The sequence below is a fragment of the Prionailurus viverrinus genome, chromosome E1 (assembly GCF_022837055.1).
Source record: "Prionailurus viverrinus isolate Anna chromosome E1, UM_Priviv_1.0, whole genome shotgun sequence".
Lineage (NCBI taxonomy): Eukaryota > Metazoa > Chordata > Mammalia > Carnivora > Felidae > Prionailurus > Prionailurus viverrinus.
The window spans coordinates 36,248,213-36,268,733 of record NC_062574.1 but is presented as its reverse complement, the minus strand read 5'-3'; the positions used below and the strand labels follow the sequence as shown (position 1 = coordinate 36,268,733).

Genomic DNA, 20,521 nt, shown 5'->3' with positions numbered 1-20,521 from the left:
GCAAAGACAATGTCCTACTGATAGGACTGATCCTCAGTAATTTGTCTTGTTAGAAATCTCTATTGTCATGAACTTAGTTACTAATACTTAAGAATAGTACATACTGGTTGCTAACTAGTAACCAAATTTTTTTTTATGTGAAATGTATACATTTAAGAAACTTTTAAATTAACTAATGATGACGGAATACCAGATCCTTATACTCTACAGTTTCAACCTTTTCTCCTACCAACCTTTTGAAAGTAATTGATTTTGTTACTTGATTTGTTTCTTTTTCTTAGAACACTGACATCGTGATTAGGATAGACACTGATTGGGAGGGAGGGGACACGGTCTCTTTGCCATGTGCGCCATGCGCTCTGTCCCTCACTCGCCTCCCAACAGCCTGCCTCATCACCCGCATGCGCTGCTGCTGCCCTTCAGAAATGCTTGGATTACCCGCAGTCCTTTGCCAAATCAGGCCAGCGTCCAGGGCACTGGCTCCTCATCTGACTCAGGCCGATGCCAAAGATGTAAAATTTGGTGCAGATGCCCAAACCTTAATGCTTTAAGGTGTAGACCTTTTAGCCGATGGCTGTAGCTGTTACCATGAGGCCAAAGGGAAGAATAGTGATTATTGAACAGAGTTGGGACAGTCCCACAGTAACAGCAGATGGTGTAACCGCTGCAAAGTCACTTGACTGAAAAGATAAATATAAAAATACGGGACTAAACTTGTTCAGGACGTTGCCAATAACACAAACGAAGAGGCTGGAGGTGGCACCACTACTGCTGCTGTCCTGGCAAGCTCTATTGCCGAGGAAGACTTCGAGAAGGCTAGCAAAGGTGCTAATCCAGTGGAAATCAGGAGAGGTGTGATGTTAGTTGTTGATGCTATAATTGCTGAACTTAAGCAGTCTAAACCTGTGACAGCCCCTGAAGAAATTGCTCAGGTTGCCACCATTTCTACAAATGGAGACAAACTGGCTACGTCATTTCCGACGCAGTGCAAAAGGTTGGAAGAAGGGGTGTCATCACAGTAAAGGATGGAAAACCACTAAATGATGAATTGGAAATTATCGAAGGCATGAAGTTTGATCGAGGTTATATTTCTCCATACTTGATTAATACATCAAAAGGGCAGAAATGTGAATTCCAAGATACCTATGTTCTGTTGAGTGAAGAGAAAATTTCTAGTGTTCAGTCCATTGTACCTGCTCTTGAAATTGCCAATGCTCACCATAAGCCCTTGGTCATAATTGCTGATGATGCTGGTGGAGAAGCTCTGAATACGTTTGTTTTGAATAGGCTAAAAGTTGGTCTTCAGGTTGTGGCCGTCAAAGCTCCAGGTTTTGGTGACAAAAGAAAGAACCAGCTTAAAGATATGGCTATTGCTACTGGTGGTGCAGTGTTTGGAGAAGAAGGGTGACTCTAAATCTTGAAGATGTTCAGCCTCACGACTTAGGAAAAGCTGAAGAGGTCATTGTGACCAAAGATGATGCTGTGCTCTTAAAAGGAAAAGGTGACAGGGCTCAAATTGAAAAAACGTACCCAAGAAATCAATGAGCAGTTAGATATCACAACTAGAGAATATGAAAAGGAAAAGCTGAATGAACGTCTGGCAAAATTCTCAGATGGAGTAGCTGTGCTGAAGGTTGGTGGCACAAGTAATGTTGAAGTGAATGAAAAGAAAGAGTCACAGATGCCCTCAGTGCTTCACGAGCTGCTGTTGAAGAAGGCATTGTTCTGGGAGGGGGTTGTGCCCTGCTTTGGTGCGTTCCAGCCTTGGATCCAATAACTCCAGCTAATGAAGATCAAAAAGTTGGTATAGAAATCATTAAGAGAACACTCCAAATTCCTGCAATGACCATTACTGAGAATGCAGGTGTTGAAGAATCATTGATAGTTGAGAAAATTACGCAGAGTTCCTCAGAAGCTGGTTATGATGCTATGCTTGGAGATGTTGTGAATATGGTAGAAAAGGGGATCATTGATCCAACTAAGAACGGCTTTATTGGATGCTGCTGGAGTGGCCTCTCTGTTAAGTACAACAGAGTCCCCAAAATTGCTAAGGAAGAGAAAAACTCTGGAATGGGTGGAATGGGATGTGGTATGGGAGGTGGCGTGTTCTAATTCCTAGAATAGCACTTTACCATGATTGATGAACTGTGACAGGAAGCTGAAGGCAGTGCTTAAGAGCTTCAGAGAAGTCGGTTGAAGGAAATGACTGAAGAAAAGTCTGGCTGATGTTTAAGAAAATCACTGTAATCATCAGTTACTGGTTTCAGTTGACAAACATATAATGGTTTACTGCCATCATTGTCCATACCTACAGATAATTTATTTTGTATTTTTAAATAAGACGTTTGTACATTCCCGATAACAATGTAAGAGCCATGTGCCAATGTACTGCTTTCGACTTAAATCACTGCAGCATTTCTACTACTATTTGTTAAAATCGGGATTTTAGCGCTTGCTATCACCAGATGAAAAGTTAAGAAGCAGTCTTTCCGTGGAGAATAAGAATAATTGTATACAAAGTAAAGAAATATCCATTTATGTGACAACCTTTGTGTAATAAAAATTTGTTTAAAGTTAAAAAAAAAAAAAGGATAGAAACTGGGAAAGTGGAGAGGACTGGTGTAATCACCTGTTGGGTCATAGAAAGTAAACATTGAAAACTCTCCACTAGTTGTTGCTCTTTGGCTGTGTTCTAGTTTATTAGATACTAGTTGAGTTCATTAGGTTTATTTAGAATTTAGTGTTCCAGTTTATTAAGTGATGTCTCTATTTAGGAAATTACTAGCTGGCTCACATAGTTAACAAACTAAGAAGGCATTGAAAAAGTTCTTATTTCTGCCTCAATGCTGTATCTACTGCTGACATTTTATTATATTTTTCTTGACTGACAATTTAAATAACAAGAAGTATAATTGTGATATCATAACTCTGCCACAGTTTTTATGTCAGACGTTTTTTGTATCTTTTGAAGTAATCATTATAGCAGTTGAATTTTCATTCTGTCACTAAATATGAATCACTATATTACTAAAACATTTTTTATTTGTGTATGTATGTTTTTTAATGGAGTACGTCTCATTTCTAAGTTAGGCACATTACCTGAAAGATGGCCTGACAGGTGCTAGCTTCTGCTGACATATTAAGCAGTCAGGCTTGCTAACACTGCCTTGTCTTCACATAAAGCACTCTAATATTTTAGTAATTCAGTTCTGAATAGGACTCGTGTTGTTTTTAAAATGTTTGGGTCTGCCCTATATTGCAATAATTGTGTTCTTTTTTAATGTTTTTATTTATTTTTGAGACAGAGACAGAGCATGAGCAGGGAAGGGGGACAGAGAGAGAGGGAGACACAGAATCTGAAGCAGGCTCCAGGCTCTGAGCTGTCAGCACACAGCCCGACGCGGGGCTTGAACTCACAAGTTGTGAGATCATGACCTGAGCCAAAGTCGGACACTTAACCGACTGAGCCACCCAGGCGCCCCGCAATAATTGTGTTCTTAAGAAACTATACCATACCAAAAATTGCTATAAAAATAATTGTTTCAGTTAGGAAAAAAGAAGTATTCAGATTGGTGAGCTTTCACAGGAAGAATTTAAATGTTGAGGTATTTAGGTAATTTTATGTATCTAATGAAACACTAAGGAAATGTATTATTCCAACTCCACAATAAATAGTCCTTTTGTTATTCTACCATCACCATTGTTAGTGCAGAGCTTTGTATACCTTTTCTTCACCCCTAACACAATTATAATGGTAAGCACAGCCGCTCAAATGTAAGAAAACATATTGTGCTTTTTTCTTATTTCATTAATTTGGTGCTTATTCCTCATTATCATTATCTAGTAGTGGCCAAGAAAGGTCTCCTTAATGTATATCAGTCACATTATGTTCATTTGAGGTTTTGAAAATTCAGAAGAAATACCTGTATATCAACTTAATATATTGTTACATAGCCTTCCAAATTTATAATTTGAAGTCTGTAGGAGTGTATTTTTGATACAGTGAGTGAGAGGGGAAGCAGAACATGACGCTGTCTTTGCATATGTAATTATAATGATACACATGCGTTTGCACCAAGAATATGGAAGTAGCATTACTAGGAGTTTAGAGTTTAGAATCATAAAGGAAGGCTCTGATTAGAATCCTTATTAGCTGTATGAATGTGGGCAAGTTATTTAACTTCTCTAAACTTGGTTTCCTTATTTGAAAATATGAGTGATTACAGTACCTCTTTGTTTCCTTCTAGGATTAAATGAAAGAATTTAACAAAGTTAATTGGCACAGACATCATTAGCCACTTAGTGAAAATGAGGTGTTAAATCTAGATTGTAATGATGGGTTTAAGGATGTAGTTTCTTTTTTCCTCATTGCTAAAGTTCTATTTGATTAATTGATTGAATGAATTTGATTTATTGTTTTTACTTATAAAAGGGACTTGTCTAAAATGTCTTGATGGTTTTTTTATCATGACTGATAGTTTTTGCCTTCTCTGACACCACCAGTATTTTTCTTTAGTTTATTAAAATGCCAGATTCCATATACACCCTTGTATTAAGTTGAATTAAATTAGCAGCCAAAAGTTCATATCCCTAAATTTATATTTTATTTTATACTTTCAGGTATGGCTTAGGAATGATTTATTACAAGCAAGAAAAATTCAGCCTTGCAGAAATGCATTTCCAGAAAGCACTTGATATCAACCCTCAAAGTTCAGTTTTACTTTGCCACATTGGAGTAGTAAGTAGCTTTCTAAATATTTTTCAGTTAATCTCCCTTTTGAAATGTGTTGGTTATTGACTTAATCGCTGTGGTGAGAATTAGGACTTTGTTATTTTTTTTCATATTCCTGGAACAATATCATGGATTATTTTAGAGCCAAAAATATCACCTTTTTCCTTGGCATAAAGAGAAATCACTGGAGTAACCCTCACTCCTTGGGCAAGTCCATTTCTCTGAGCTTTTATTTTATGGATGACAAGTAATACCACCTTGCCTACCTCTTAGGGTTGTTGTAAGACTCACATGAGATACTTCATATTTTGAAAGTACTTTTCCATATTAATATAGCTCCTAAATTTGGTAATTAATGACAAATGGTTCCCTGTGTTTTAACCTCTGAGTGACATAGGTATGTCAGAACTAATTAATATTGTTTTTTTTTTTTAAGTTTATTCATTTATTTTGAGAGGAAGAAAGCGTGAGTAGGGAAGGGACAGAGAGAATCCCAAGCAGGCCTTGTGCAGTCAGTGCGCAGAGCCCAGTGGGGCAGTTGAACCCTCTAAACCATGAGATTATGACCTGAGCCGAAATGAGGAGTCGGATGCTTAACCAACTGAGCCACCCACGCACCCCAGAACTAATTAAAATTACTTTTTTAAATTTTTTTTAATGTTTATATATTTTTTTGAAAGAGAGAGAAAGAACATGAGCAGGGGAGGGGCAGAAAGAGGAAGACACAGAATCTGAATCAGGCTCCAGGCTCTGAGCTGTCAGCATAGATCCCAATGTGGGGCTCAAACCCATGGACTGTGAGATCATGACCTGAGCTGAAATTGGACGCTTAACCGACAGAGCCACCAGGCCCCCCACTAATTAAAATTCTTAAAAGGTGATGTGGATCACCATTTTTTTAAAGAAACTTTTGTTTACTTGTAAAATAAAGTTATCAATTAAATCTTGGTACATTTTATAAAAACAAGAGGTAAGGTTGTAATAAAATAGCAATAGCCTTGTCAGGCAACATACTATTTAACTCTGTGCAATAAAACACTTTGTTCGTGCCACACTTATTCAACATAACTCACAGTTACTACAGACATTTCAGGAAGTTCATGGGACTCCCATAGACTTATTATTGAAACTGAGACGTTTACAATCATAATATGCCATGGAAACTTGAAAACGTTACTTTTAGCAGGAGATAATGCTCATATTATTTGAATTGCTTCTAGCTGCTAAACAGCTGGATTACAAGGACTGAAAGTGAAAAGCATTCTAAAAGCCCATGAACACTATTGTTCACACCTTTCTTCAGAACACACTTAATTTTAAACTTGTTTGACACATTTCATAGATAGCAAGCAACAGCACCCAGTACAAGCCTGAAGATGAAGTGCTGCTATGTAAACACTGCCACCTGTTCCCGTAAAAGAATTACAGGATATATACTCCAAAGCTGCCCCTTCCCGTAATTTCTATTGCATAGATCACATAATACATGTATACACATATGTGTATGTATATGCACATACAAAGAACATATTAAGATGGGGACACCTGGGTGGCTCAGTCAGTTAAGTGTCTCACTCTTGATCTCGGCTCAGGTCATGATCTCACAGTTAGTGGGTTCGAGCCCCACTTCGGGCTCTGTGCCAACAGCAGGGAGCCTGCTTGGGATTCTCTCTCTGCACCCGCCCCTGATCGCAAGTGCTCTCTCACTCAAAAAGAAAAAGAAAAAGGACTACATTAAGACGACAGTGAAGTGTAATCACAGAGCAATTTATAGGCTGAATGTTTTGGGTTTTTTTTACACGTTGCTTGATGGAAGATTTTAGTATTTTACAGTCGTTTAGTAGTCATTCTATCCAGTGCACTTTTTGAAATTTGAAAGATATTGAAATAAATTTTTTCCAACATTTTGGTAACAGGCAGCATTCCCCAAAATACTTGTACCCTCTGTCTACATGACCTGTTTGATCTGGTAACAACTGATCACAAAAACTGACTCAGTGGACTAAATAGAAAAATGATGAAGGCAAAGATTACCAATTTGATGAGCTCAGCACAGAGATTTCAAATAACTTAGCAGGTCGGGAGTTGATCAGTTGTCTAAAAAAAGCCATACCCAGTTAGTTTGGTGCTGCAGGTAGAAGAGCACATGGTGGAAAATAGCAAGTGTTGGCTCGCTGGGTGACACTTGTTGGAAAGGTGCAGTATCTGGTGGAATGGAGAGGAGTGGCCTCATCCTGGCTACGGGACTGAAAGTTGTGCTCACTGCACTTGTCTTCTGTACGCACAGTTCAAAGCCCTAAGGGAGTCCGGCTTTTACTATCTTTCTTTAAAAAAAAAAAAAAAAAAAAAAAGGTCAAAAAATTCATAATAGGCTATGATACTAGCCCTAACACATACCTGTCAATGTTACAGATATTGTCATAGAAAGATACCTTTTTTTTTTTTTAAACGCTTATTTATTTTTGAGAGCGGGAGAGAGAGACAGAGCACCAGCAGGGGAGGAGCAGAAGAGAGAGACGGAGACACAGAATTTGAAGCAGGCTCCAGAATCTGAGCTGTCAGCACAGAGCCTGACACAGGGCTCAAACTAATAAACTGTGAGATCATGACCTGACCCAAAGTCTGATGCCTAACCGACTGAGCCACCCAGGCGCCTCAAAAGATATCTTTCAAAAATCAGAACAGAGACTTAATTTTTTTAATCATAAGATTTGTACAATGTTTCTAGGATAGGATATTAAAAATGATTCAAATCCATGCATGATGGTAGATAATATTTCCAATTATTCCACTGAGTCCGTTTTTGGATCACCATTTTTATGGGTGATAAGTTGTACGTTGATAGGAGAAAAAGTCTGTTTGCTTTCTGAAATCTCGTACTAGTTTCTCTGTAAGCATGGTACCAGAAGTTTTTGTTCTTGCCTCTTACCCAGCTCCTTCCTCTTTCCCTCCTCTGCCCTTCTCTTTCTCTCAGCAAGCTTGGCTTTTGTGGGAATGGACGTACAATGTGAGGAAATTATGTTAGTTTGAGATTTCACTGTTCATTTTGGGAGAAGAACTGATTGGCTCAGTACATTAAGCTTCTGACTTCAGCTCAGGTCATGAACTAACCGTTCGTGAGTTTGAGCCCCGCCTCAGGCTCTGTGCTGACAGCTCAGAGCCTGGAGCCTGCTTTGCATTCATTCATTCTCATTCTCTCTCTCTCTCTCTCTCTGTCTCTCTCTCTCCGCCCCTCCCCTGCTTATGCTCTGTCTCTCAAAAATAAATAAACAACAACAAAAAAAGCAAAGCCCAATATTTAGAGGACCATAATAAACCTATTGAAATGTGAGTATTATTTAGCTAAATAGTACAGATTTTCTTGTGAAGGGAAAACCAGGGTTTTCCTTGTCTTTTAGACTTAAAAGTAACTGAATATCTGCTCTACAGATAGAATTATCAATATGGATTATCATTATGGATAATGGTGGATTGGGTGCCAGAGGACCTAGGTTCTGATCCCAGAGCAAAGTATTTAACATTCTGGGGTTCAGTATTCTCATCTTGAAAGTGAAGCAGTTGAACTAGATAGAATTGGAAGAGACTTTAGAGATACTCTGTTAATAGTCAGGTATTCAATTATTGAGTCCACCTAACCCTGTGGAAAATCCAGTTAGACCATACATCTTTAGTAGTTTTATTATCTTTTTGTTGTTGTTGTTGCTGTTAAAGTAATCTCTATGTGAGGCTCAAATTCACAACTCCAAGATCAAGAGCCACATGCTCTACCAACTTAGCCAGCCAGGTGCCCCAGTGATTTTACTATTTCTGTGTTGGTTTTGAGTGACAGTATTTGGTTCTCACCTTTCTCCATAAATATCAAAAGGAAACATTAATGTGATCTTTACTTCTTACAGGTTCAGCATGCACTGAAAAAATCTGAGAAGGCTTTGGATACCCTAAACAAAGCCATTGTTATTGATCCCAAGAATCCTCTATGCAAATTTCACAGAGCCTCAGTTTTATTTGCAAATGAAAAATATAAGGTAAGATACATATTTTAATGGTTTTCAGCATTTCATTGCTTAAGTTTTGCCCCTTCTTTTAATAAACCAAAATTTATTTATAGTTTTCGTCTCTGATAGTTTATTTTCCCATTTTCAAAAGCTATTTATTTTCTTTTGTGATTTTTATTTTTTCATGAAATACTGATATGCAGGATGAGTGTGTGGCTATTTAGGAATATGTCCTTATCCCTTGTAAAGATTCTGTATATAGAACGGCAGTTTTTCCATCAGGGAGTTATCTTAAAGGTAAGACCTAAACCATCCCCTAAGACCAATATATCTGAGCAGGTGACAGATGAATGTTTGTGCATAATCCAACAAATATGTACTGAGTACCTGCCTATTCCATGTCAGGGACTAGGGATAAAGGGGCAAAAGCAAAGCAATCACATTTCCTACCTTTGAAGAGCTCACCAGCTAGCACCCTTCCAGAGGGACAATAGACATTAATCAAATAATCACAAAAAAAGTGCATGCTGAATACATAAAGGAAAAGTATAGTGAGTTATAAAAGCTTAGAACAAGGCTACTTGATCTAGTCTGATGTGTTTCTGTCTTTAGTTTTCACTCTGTTTTCCCAATTACGGAGCTGTAGCCTGAAAAAAATACATACATACATATACTGAGAAAAGAAGAGAAGGAAAATTGAGAAAGAGAAAAGAGGCATAAAGTGACATGGGTTTTTTTGTTATCATTTACTGAGTCACAAACCATGACTCCAAAGTGTTGATTGAAAGTTCAGTTTACTTTTTTAATAAATTTAGGCTCTTCTTTCTAAAAAGAGTAAAAACTTACCAAAGAAACAAAAAACCCAAAGTTAAGTGCACAGAAAATGTTGGACCAAATAATCCATTTTAGTAGACTCTCCCAAGAAGTCAGTTCTTCCAGTACACATTGACATTTGCTGAAATTGAAAAATACAAGACCAATATTAAGCTCTTAACATTTGCAGACTAATAAAGATGTATAAGGGATCAGTCATCTAATTTATTCATTGTCATTTATTCAGTGATTTCCACTAATCTTACTCTGTTTTTCTTTATCAAAGAAGTGGATGTCTAGTCCTTACTGTTTTTGTTCTTTTATAAAAGCTTCTTTTAAATCTAATAAACAACTTTTAGGGACGCCTGGGTGGCTCAGTTGGTTAAGCACCCAACTCTTTGGCTCAGGTCACGATCTCACTGTCATAAGATCAAACCAGTGTCAGGCTCTGCGCTGGGCATAGACCTTTTGCTTAAGATTCTCTCCCTCGGCCCTCCCCAGCTTGTGCCACGTGCATACACACTCTCCAAAAAAAAAAAGGAAAAAGAAAAAAATAGATCTAATAAACACTTTTCAACTTTTAACTTGTTCTTTGAGGTGCTGTAATTGTAATTCATCTTTTGTTTTCATGTTTTTGCTTCATTGGACCTCTTTTTTTTTTTTTTTTTAGGTTTATTTGTTTATTTTGAGAGAGAGTGAGCAGGGGAAGGATGGGGGGTGGGTAAGGGGGGAGACTCCCAAGAAGTCTCCATACTGTCAACACAGAGCCCCCCACACAGAGCCCAAACACGAACCATGAGAACCATGAGACCATGACCTGAGCCGAAACCAAGAGTCAGCCACTTAACCAACTGAGCCACCCAGGCACCCTATAACCTCTTTAGATATGGGGTCAGGTTCTTCAGTTGAAGGATTTTATTCAATTATTCTTAAAGTCATTTTAATGCCGACACACCTACCAGATATTATGCCATTTAAGTCAGCCCTGTACTTGCTTCAAGAAGCCCAAGTTCTAATCTTTCCCATTGTTCAAGTTATAATGGTCATAGCCATTTTTGAGTATCAGCTAAATTATAAGACCTACTTTGAAGCACGATGTATCCAGTATACCTATATTAAAATAATATAAAAAGGGGCATAAGTAAAAGTTACTGATTGCTTCCAAAATGTCTTGGCTCCAAAATGAAAATCCAATGGTGTTAGAGGGCCACCTCAATCTCTCTGTGGCAAAAGCATTGCTAATATCACCCCATTTAATGTGCTGTAAATCTTAAGTCTTTTCAGGGCAAAAATGAGAACTCTGACACTATGTTAGACACTGTTTCTCAATGAGTCTTTGTAATTAGATTATCAAGGTGGGGAGGTATGATAGATGCATGAAATTTTTTATAACAATTACAACACACAGTTAGAAAAGCTGTCGGTTCTGAACCGTGTGTGGTGTAGCAGCGAAGGATTGGAGTGCACTGTTCCGATTAAGATTGCTTTAAAGCAGTGATTCTCAAAGTGTGGTCTGAGAACCTCTGGAGGTCCCCAGAAATCCTTTCAAGGAGTAAACAAGGTCAAAATTATCTTCATAATAATATTTAGATGTTATTTGCCTTTTTCACTCTTATTCTCACGAATGTACAGTGGAATTTTCCAAAAGCTACATGACATAATGGATTGAATGCAGAAGCAGATAAGAGAGTGCTGCTATTTTCTATCAACCAGAGATTTGCAAAAATATTAACCAATGCCATTATTCTTACTGACTTATTATTCCGAAAAAGTTATTTTTCATTAGAAAGATATTATCTATGTTAACAAGTAATGGCTTTATTGTTGTTACTTTTAAATTAATGGATAAATATTTTTTAAGCTTTTCAAGTTTTAATTTCTGATATGGTAAGTATTGATAGCTATACCCCACATTAACAAAAATTCTTCAGGTTCCTCAATAAACGTTAAGAGTATAAAGAGGTCTGGAGACCCAACAAGTGTGAGAACTGCTTCTCTGTGGTATTAAAAGTCAGCCCCAGGCTTCTTCATTGTGATACAGGCTTCATCAGTCCCTGTCAGTAATGTCGGACAGGTGTAACAGTGATCTTTAAGTAACTAATATCCATGACCACAGATGTTTTATCTTGAGACTTTATTCCGTGTATATTTTACAATATTTACTAGTATGGAAGGAAAAGAGAACAGTCTACCTCGTAGACTTACCACATGTAGTAAATCTTCCATTCCTAGACAGGCAGATGTGATTCTCAGACCCATTCAGCCCAGCGGTCCTTTGAGTTTATTTCTCATGGGTTGCCAGCAGTTAGGAACATGTGAAATGTTCAGGCTGCACCAGAGCCCCCTACATACTTGTGTAAAAAACACAGCCTTTTACACAAACACACTGTCCCAAGAGAGTGTGCACGCGTGTTTGTGTGTGTGTGTGCCTTTACTCTTTTCTCAATCTTTTTTATTACAGAAAATGTCACACGTCACTCTAGTATGGTAATGAATCTGTGGAATCTACCACACGGCTACTTTCACACTGCTTGCCACAAAAATATTGTATATGAACCTTTCATTTTAGATAATGCCAGTAAAAATTTTACAAAAGCCAAGAAATTACATTTGGCCTTAGGTGAAGGGAGGGTGGGATGGGACTGTACTAAACTTTTTTATAACTGGGAAGTAAGATTGGTTCCTTTCCACCCTTTTCAGAGAAATAAAACTAAAGTCTCATACCAATCAACGTATAAATCCCCTTATGTTACCTAAATTCTATAATCCTCTGATACATTTGCTAGCCCACTATCTTTGATCACTGCTTTAGTCCTTGTATCTTTGTGGGGGCTTTTTATGAAAGTAATAAGCCTGTTACCAAACAACTCAAATAATATGAAAGTATAAAAAAAATACGAGGTTGAATGTACCTTATAAGCTGACCCTCCAAGGGAGGAGCATTATTAACAACTCAGGACACACTTCTCTAGATCTTTTTCTCATCATGTACATATTTTGAATTGTAACAAAGTAGGCTTACACTACTGTGGTAGGCAGAGTATTGACCCCTCGAGGATGTCCAGGCCCTAATCCTTGGTTCCTGTGACTATGTTACCTTACACGGCAGAAGAAACTTTGCAGATGTGATTAAGGATGTGGACCTTGAGTTGGGGAGAGTATCCTGTGTTATTCAGGTGGGCCCAGTCTAATCACATGGATCTTAAAGATCACATGGAGGATCTTTGCCAGCTGTGGTCAGAACCAGCGTGAGAAGGCTACAAGCCAAAAAATGCGGGCAGCCTTTAAAAAGTCCGGGAAGAAAGGCAGGGAAACAGATAACCCTCAGAAAGGAAGACACCTTGATTTTAGCCCAGTGTGATTCAAATTGTATTTCTAATGCACAGACTATAAGATAAAAAAATTTGTTTTATTTGCCATCAAAATTGTGGTAATTTGTTATGACAAAATAAGAAGCTAATACAACTACACATATTCTGTAATTTGCTTTTTCTTCCACTTTAACATTTCTGTGGATAGATATTTGGTATTTATCTTTTTTTTTTTTTTTTAACCTGACTTACTTTGGATTTTGTTTTACTACAAAGAGGTATGTATAGAGAAGAAAAGTAGATAATCTCTATGGACATTAAAGAGAAATAAAGTATAATATTTATTTTAGAAAATTCAAAAAATTGAGAAAGCTACCATGTTAAAAATAGAAAGTCTTCCCCTTCACCTCAGTCATCCCCTCTCCAAAGGTAAGCCACCTTTACCTTGATTAGGGGCATATAGGTATTGATTTCTGCCAGAAAAAAAAGGAAACATATATGTGTTCACATAAGTGTATTTATAAAGTGTTTATGAGAATACCCACATAACTATTTGTATATGTGTCATATATGTTTTGTTGCAAAAGAAATAGTATTGCACATACTTTATTGTATTTTTTTTTTTTTTAAGCATAGAGTTGAGTACCTACAGATCTAGTGTTCCATAGAGGATGGACCATAATTTATTTTAACTAGGCTATGATTAGACACACCTTCATTGCTTCTAATGATTTGCAGTAACATGTTGAATGGGATGTTCTTACAAAGATGGCTTAATGAACTTTTTTGAATATGTCCCTGGGATAAATTCCTAGCAGCAGGATTGCTGAATTAATGGTTACATGCAGTTTTTAACATAATAGGTAATGCTAAATAGAGTTCACAAACAGGCTTTGCAACAGGTCACATTTCTACCTTCAGTGATGAGAATGCCTCATTCCCCTCAGTCATAGTAACTTTATATATCAAAGTTTATTTTTATTTTTGTCCATTTGCTTAGGTGAAAAGCAGACAGTATCTCAGTTGGGGACCCAGTTTTATTTTTGATCATCATGTCTTTCTTTTAAATACAAATCTTATTTCTCTATCTTTTCTCTCAATTTCCCCAACCCCTTTAGTGATGGCCAAAAGATTTGTAGACAATTTTGACTTAATTCAGAGGGTTAAATTTTAGACTCTTCATCATTAGTTAAAATAGCAGGTTGGTATTCAAAGCTTGGTGCTTGCATCAGGGAGAAGGTCTATGAACAGAATTTCGGAATTATTTTGTTCTGCAACTTAGTTTCCAAAGCTCTTACACACACAGTGTAATGGAGCATTGTTATTTTATATAAAACGGTGACCAAAGCAAGTATTGTCACCACCTGCGTGTGTGTGTTCTCAGGGTACTCTGGTGAATTCCTGCCATTTCTTAGTCCCTGTTGTCATAAGTATTTTTCATGCATTTTATTTCATGACAAGAATTAATGCAATAAGGAAGTGCATTGATAAAGATCTAGTAAGCTTTAGTTAAGATGATTTGGGAAATCAAATAATACTTGCTTAGTTAGAACTTTGTAAAATTTTGCTACTCTGTTTTTCTTTGCTTTTTTCAGTCCGCTTTACAAGAACTTGAAGAATTGAAACAAATTGTTCCCAAAGAATCCCTCGTTTACTTCTTAATAGGAAAGGTAAAGATTGGGGCCAAGGTCCTAAACTGTGACTTTTATAACAAACATTAACTTCTGAAGGAGAAATATTATACATATTATGCAACATCTCTTGAGCAAATTCAACTAGATCTCTGAACTAAATGCTCTGGGAATGAAGAACAGAGTTAGTTATAAGATCTAAGAAGATGATATCCTGATGAAGGAATAAGAACATACACCGTATATCCTAACCATACTATGGTTTGGGAAGTATATTAGCACTTGCAGCCAGTGGCCGTGAGTTCATAACTGAGACTATATCTTGGAAAGCTCTTAGCTTCCAATTATCCATAAAATATGTAGGCATCCCCCCAAAAAAGTAAATTAATGGCTGGTGTTGTCTTAATTAGAAGAAACGACTTCCGAGATTTCCAAAGCCAGACTAGTAAGGACTTTACAGACTGGGCCCCTAAATGCCAACTGGTTAAGGAGGCTGAGAACGGTGGACAGGTGTTCGGAGTTGATATAACAACATTTGAAATCCGTGTAAATGAATTGCTAATCAAGCAGCTTATAGTCCGTTTCTTTCAATTGTCATTGATCCGATCAGAATGTGATTTATTGGAAGCTCACTATTGGAGAGACAGAGACAAGGAATTCTGAAAATATCTGATTATATCAAAAGTAACTCCAAAGTTAGTCTGAGTTCTTCTGTAGGATGAAAATGACCTACTCATCAGAGTGGGTTTACAGCATGTAAATTAGAAGCCTATTTAAATTGTTAATGTTTAGGATTTTATAATTGAAGTTCACAACTTAATGAAAAATGTAGTGCTGCTGTTTATTTTTAGGTTTACAAGAAGTTAGGTCAAACGCACCTCGCCCTGATGAATTTCTCTTGGGCTATGGATTTAGATCCTAAAGGAGCCAATAACCAGATTAAAGAGGCAATTGACAAGCGCTACCTTCCAGATGATGAGGAGCCAATAACCCAAGAAGAACAAATCAGTGAGTACCATCCATATGAATTAGATTTCTAAGTGTATCAAACCAGAGGGCTAGTAAAACATCAACTCAGAGTTAGGCAGAGCAGTACAGATATTTCTTTATGACACAGAGTAAACATTTTTTCTAGTATTGAGTATTCAGAAAGCTACCTTTTGCATAAGAATTTGTGGGCTGCTTTTTAATTTTCTTTTTTTTTTTTTTAAGTTTATTTGAGAGAGAGAGAGAGAGAGAGAGAGAGAGAGAGAGAGAACGAGTTGGGGAGGGGCAGAGAGAGAGGGAGAATCCCAAGCAGATTCCACACTCCATGCTGAGCCCAACATGGGGCTCAGTCTCATGACCCTGAGATCATGACCTAAGCCAAAATCAAGAGGCGGACGCTTAACCAACTGAGCCACCCAGGCACCCCTAATTTGTTTTTCTAACCGTGGTATATTCTTTATACCAAATGGAATTTTAGGGAAATTAAATTATGGCAATATATTAACAAAGTGCATGTGGAGTCAGGTAACTAGTCTCGGTTTTGAACCTAATTTGCTGTGTGACTTTAACAAATCCTTGGCAAATTTTTACCTGGACCTCAGTTTGAGTTTAAATATGTAACTAATGCCTGCCTGCCTTATCTGCTTCATAGGAATTCAGAGTGGGATGGGCAGGATGATAGATGTGACAATATGTTGAAGACATTATAAGTGATAAGTAAATGAATAATAAATTTGTGCACATTTTTAAAAATATATTTAATTTTTTTTTAACATTTATTTAGTTTTGAAAGGCAGAGCACTAACGTGGAAGGGGGCACTGAGAGAGAATCCGCAACAGGCTTCGTGCTCTGAGCTGAGCACTGAGCCCAACTCGGGGCTTGAACTCATGAACCTTGAGATCATGACCTGAGCCGACGTCAGATGCTTAACTGACTAAGCCACCCAGGGGCCCCAATTTTGCACATTTTAAAGTATTGACAGATCTGCAGTAACTATTCAAATTCTATGAAGCTCTGGCAAATTCACAATCCAAAAATATGGCTTATATGTATTAATTGAAGGGTCAAGAGGAAGGAACAGAGTTTAAGGCAGTAGTAAATACTCTATCCCTAAATTGAGTATATATCTTAAAATAAGTAGTGAGAACTAAGTCCTCATATAATAGTATTTTTTTAGGGCCACCTGGGTGGCTCAGTCGGTTAGGCGTCTGACCCTTAGTTTTGACTCAGGTCATGATCTCATGGTTCACGAGATCGAGCCCCGCGTCAGGCTCTGCACTAATGGCACAGAGCCTGGTTGGGATTCTCTCTCTCCCCCTCTCTCTTTCTGCCCCTCCCTCACTCATGCACATGTGCTCTCTCTCAAGTAAATACATTTTTTTAAAAAATAGTATTTTTTAGTAAGAGAATTGAGAAACTTCTGATGAGGCAAACTAAGATGGTTTTTTCCAGAAAATTTGGCAAAAGGCTGTAATTAAAATTATAATTCCTATAATCCCAATAACCCTTTTTGAACTGAGGGTTATATTCTATATTTCTGTGGACTAGCAGGGACTATTCCCAGAGTGGAGTCAACAGTTGGAGGGAATGTCAGTCTTTTTTTAATGTCATGGAGAACTAGTTCTAATTCCTAGTGTTGGAATAAGGAATTTATTAGGGAGAGGTAGCTTTGTTAAAACTCTTAAAGGTTAAATGCAGTAAACCAGTCTTGTCAGACATGCTGTAAAATAAGGAATCTGAATTGCATTTGATTGAAGGATGTCAGGATTTTAAGGGCCTTAATTTAAGATCTCATCTCTACGTAGAATAGTCTCCCTTGTTTTCATGAACCAACAAGAAATATTCATCAGACACCTTACTGTAGACTTTTGTTTTATTTTTAAAGTGGGAACAGATGAATCCCAGGAGAGCAGCATGACAGACGCAGACGACACACAACTTCATGCAGCTGAAAGTGATGAGTTTTAACTTCCGGAAACCAGACTTTTGCAACTGGATGTGTGATTAGTGCTGACATGTTTCTTGTCCCTCCATATACTGAGTCTTCACTCTTGAGCCGGCAGTGTCATCATCCATCACTTAGACAATGAGTGTGCCACTTTCATTGGACCCTGACTGTACACAGAATGAAAGGCAGTGCAATATTTAGCTGCTAACAAGACTGGCTCTTTCACCAGTACGAATGACAATTTAGGGGGGTAAGATGGGGAACTTTCTTTTCTTTTCTTTTTTTTTTTTTTCTTTAATCTCCCTTTGTTGAAAGCTATCATGGAAGGAAGAGTTAACGTTTTATCTTGAAGGAACCGTTAGGTATGGAAAATAGTGATGAACCAGAATTTTTTGGTCGTTTTCCAAAAATTTGTTTTCATTTGGTTCTATTCCTGATTAACAGAGTGACTGACCTTCGTTTCTAGGTTCTTCAAGAATGGTGTTAGCAAGTGCCAGATGGAACAATAAAAGACATTGCCTATAACAGAGTAACTTGATTGCCAAGGAATGTAAATTACCTTAAACTTGCAGTGTCTCCCATAAACAAATGTAATGGGCATATTGGGACTCATGTGTAGGAATCAACTATCCCTCCATACAGCGTACACTTATTCTTGGCAAGAATGCTTTAATGTCTAACCAAGAATTTTAATTTATTCATCTTGCTTCAAAGTGTTGATCATTGTCTTGGTATTGCAAACTTTCAAGTTGTTCCCTTACCATTTTGCCTCTTCTCTTTGAGCTCTGTGGGATCACCTTAAACATTCAGAGATGATAGAGTGTTTGCCCACTGAAAAGCCAAAACAAGGCCCTTAATAACCATTTATGTTCACCATAAGAATCAAAATGAGAACACTAAAGTGGAGAGACTTAAAAGAGATCATGATAGCAAAGCCTTAATGCAATCAAAATTGTACCATGACCTTGAATCTATATTTGTTCAAGAAAGTATCCCTTTGACTTTTCTAAGTGTTTAAGCAGGGTGCAAGAATGTGTAGTTACCTTTGGTTGAGGTCATTTCCATTCTTTTCAGCTCTCTGCTTCAAATTATTTTCAGTAGTGTGAGTCACCAAAATGTTTACCAAGAGTGATTGGGTTTAGGATATTAGAAATTTTTAGCTGGGGGGAAAAAAAAAACAACCATTCTTATGAAGGAGATGAGTTCTCTCCTGAGTGTGTCGTAATATAGGTTGGTGTCTTTGGGGAATGGCCACAATTTTAAAGATCTAATTATGCATAATAAAATGGGAATTATTGGAATTTCACAGTAACAGATTTAAAGTCTTAAATTGTGTATCTCCTTTATTGTAATGTATTGAAATTTTTAGAGGAACTTTAGTTGTTAACATTTTTTTAAGTGCCAATGTCAGAATATAACAAATTATAGTTTCTTACGAATGACAGGCCTACGGTTATTATTTTGGATTCTTTGATGAAGGACAAATTTATCTACTGGTTACCTGTACTTGTTAGTCAAGTTGTGAAAATAAGGTGGACTACAGAAGATGTGAAGAAAATTTTAGCCTGTAGACTCAGTTACTTTCTATCATTTACTATTAATCTCACTTGAATGTGGATTAGATACCATTATAAATTAATTCAAGTCCGAGTCTTAGATTAGGTAATTGGTGCCAGAGAGGTATTTAACAAAATTTCGTACCTAAATCTATGTAATATGTGCTGCTTAAAAAAATAATTTATAAGAAAAAAGAAAGTTTGGGAGTAAATGAAGATCATTAAAAATTCCCAAAGGCTAGCACTTGGATTCTAACAAATATTCCATTTTATTCATTAGTTCTGTAATATTTAATTTTATACTCTTTTATTTTTTTTAATTGGCAAATCATAAGCCAGCGCTATAACAGTATCAAATAGAGAATTTCATAGAAAGCTTCAACCTGAGCTCTGTTACAAACCCTGGAGAACGCTAAGCTCAGAACATAATTTGCTGATGAATAGTTATCTTTTCTATAGTAGGAATTTATGTCCTGTGCCAGAGGTGAGAGCCTTTCTGGTACTTATTTTGAGACCAAGCATAAAAAGATAGTTGTGGAGGGTACACCATGGCAGTGGCTGGCTGAGGGACACTCAGCCCAAGCTTAGCCTGATTTCATTTTCCTCACACCTACTTTCAAAATATTTAGGTATTTGAAGCCTTATTCCCACCTAGTAACTGTTTTTGGCTTGCTTGTTTTTTGTTTTGTTTTGGTTTGGGGTTTTTTTGCTTTTTTTTTTTCTTTTTTTGCCTGGAATGAAGATCAAACAATCAGAAAAAGACATACGTTTTGATCAAGCAAAATGTTTGAAATTTCAGAAGTTACTTTGAAGGAAATTTAAAATACAAGAACTTTAACATCCTTTTTTAACTCTAAGCTTTTCACACACATACATATATGTATACACACACACACTCTTGTTCAGAAGTTATGTTGTGGCATTGGATATTTTTCCCCCTTGGAAATAGTTCTTAACTCTGGGATTTTAGAAGGTTGGAAATATTTTTTCAAGCGAACAATGGTACTCAAAATAATGAAAGGTGGTCCCTACTTTTTCTGTATTTCATTATTTTAAAATTCTTGTTTTTTCCAAGAACTGCAAGTTACATTTGAACCATGCTGCTGTTGTACCTTAAACAAAAACTCAGTGATAACCAGTATTTAGTCTATTAAAAATGCTCTTTTTGAAGAAAAAAGTTTGAAAGTCTCTGATTAGCCAGAGTATAGTATGGGTCTTCACTGAGAAATATGGTGACCTGTTTTCTTTGTGAAAACCTGGGAAAATGCAAGTGTGGGTGTGATGTGTGTGTTCTATTTGCATTGAAACAATGTAATTTTGTCTTTTTTTTTTTTTCTTTTCCTGACTTATTTCAGAAGTTGTACAGTCCTGGGGGTGGGGGGGAGGGGAAAGCCTTTTCTGTTAATATATTTGCAATTCATTAAAGGATACAGAAAATCCAAATAAATTACTTTTGAAAGCAATTTATAATCAAGTGGTTGAAGATATACAACAGCTGTGCCATCTGTATTTTTATAGTAAGGCTCAGCAAAATAGTAAAAAATTAA

The 20,521-nt window shown here is 36.9% G+C and overlaps 1 protein-coding gene and 1 pseudogene across 7 annotated transcripts in view; both read left to right on the top strand.

Annotated features, from left to right (window-relative positions):
* Window positions 1–20,151, top strand: part of CDC27 (cell division cycle 27) — a 70,041-nt gene extending 49,890 nt beyond the window's left edge. For 3 of the 7 annotated variants that reach the window (XM_047832014.1, XM_047832013.1, XM_047832016.1), the window contains 5 exons: window positions 4,621–4,738; window positions 8,629–8,757; window positions 14,447–14,521; window positions 15,398–15,490; window positions 17,356–20,151. In XM_047832014.1, coding sequence (XP_047687970.1) covers window positions 4,621–4,738; window positions 8,629–8,757; window positions 14,447–14,521; window positions 15,398–15,472 — 397 coding nt within the window. In that variant the 3' untranslated portion in view covers window positions 15,473–15,490; window positions 17,356–20,151. Of the gene's footprint in view, window positions 1–4,620; window positions 4,739–8,628; window positions 8,758–14,446; window positions 14,522–15,314; window positions 15,491–17,355 lie in introns of all 7 variants that reach the window. The other 4 variants (XM_047832011.1, XM_047832010.1, XM_047832015.1 and 1 more) reach the window with 2 other exon arrangements.
* LOC125151290 (60 kDa heat shock protein, mitochondrial-like) lies at window positions 22–4,606 on the top strand (annotated as a pseudogene).
* Window positions 20,152–20,521: the final 370 nt, after the last annotated feature.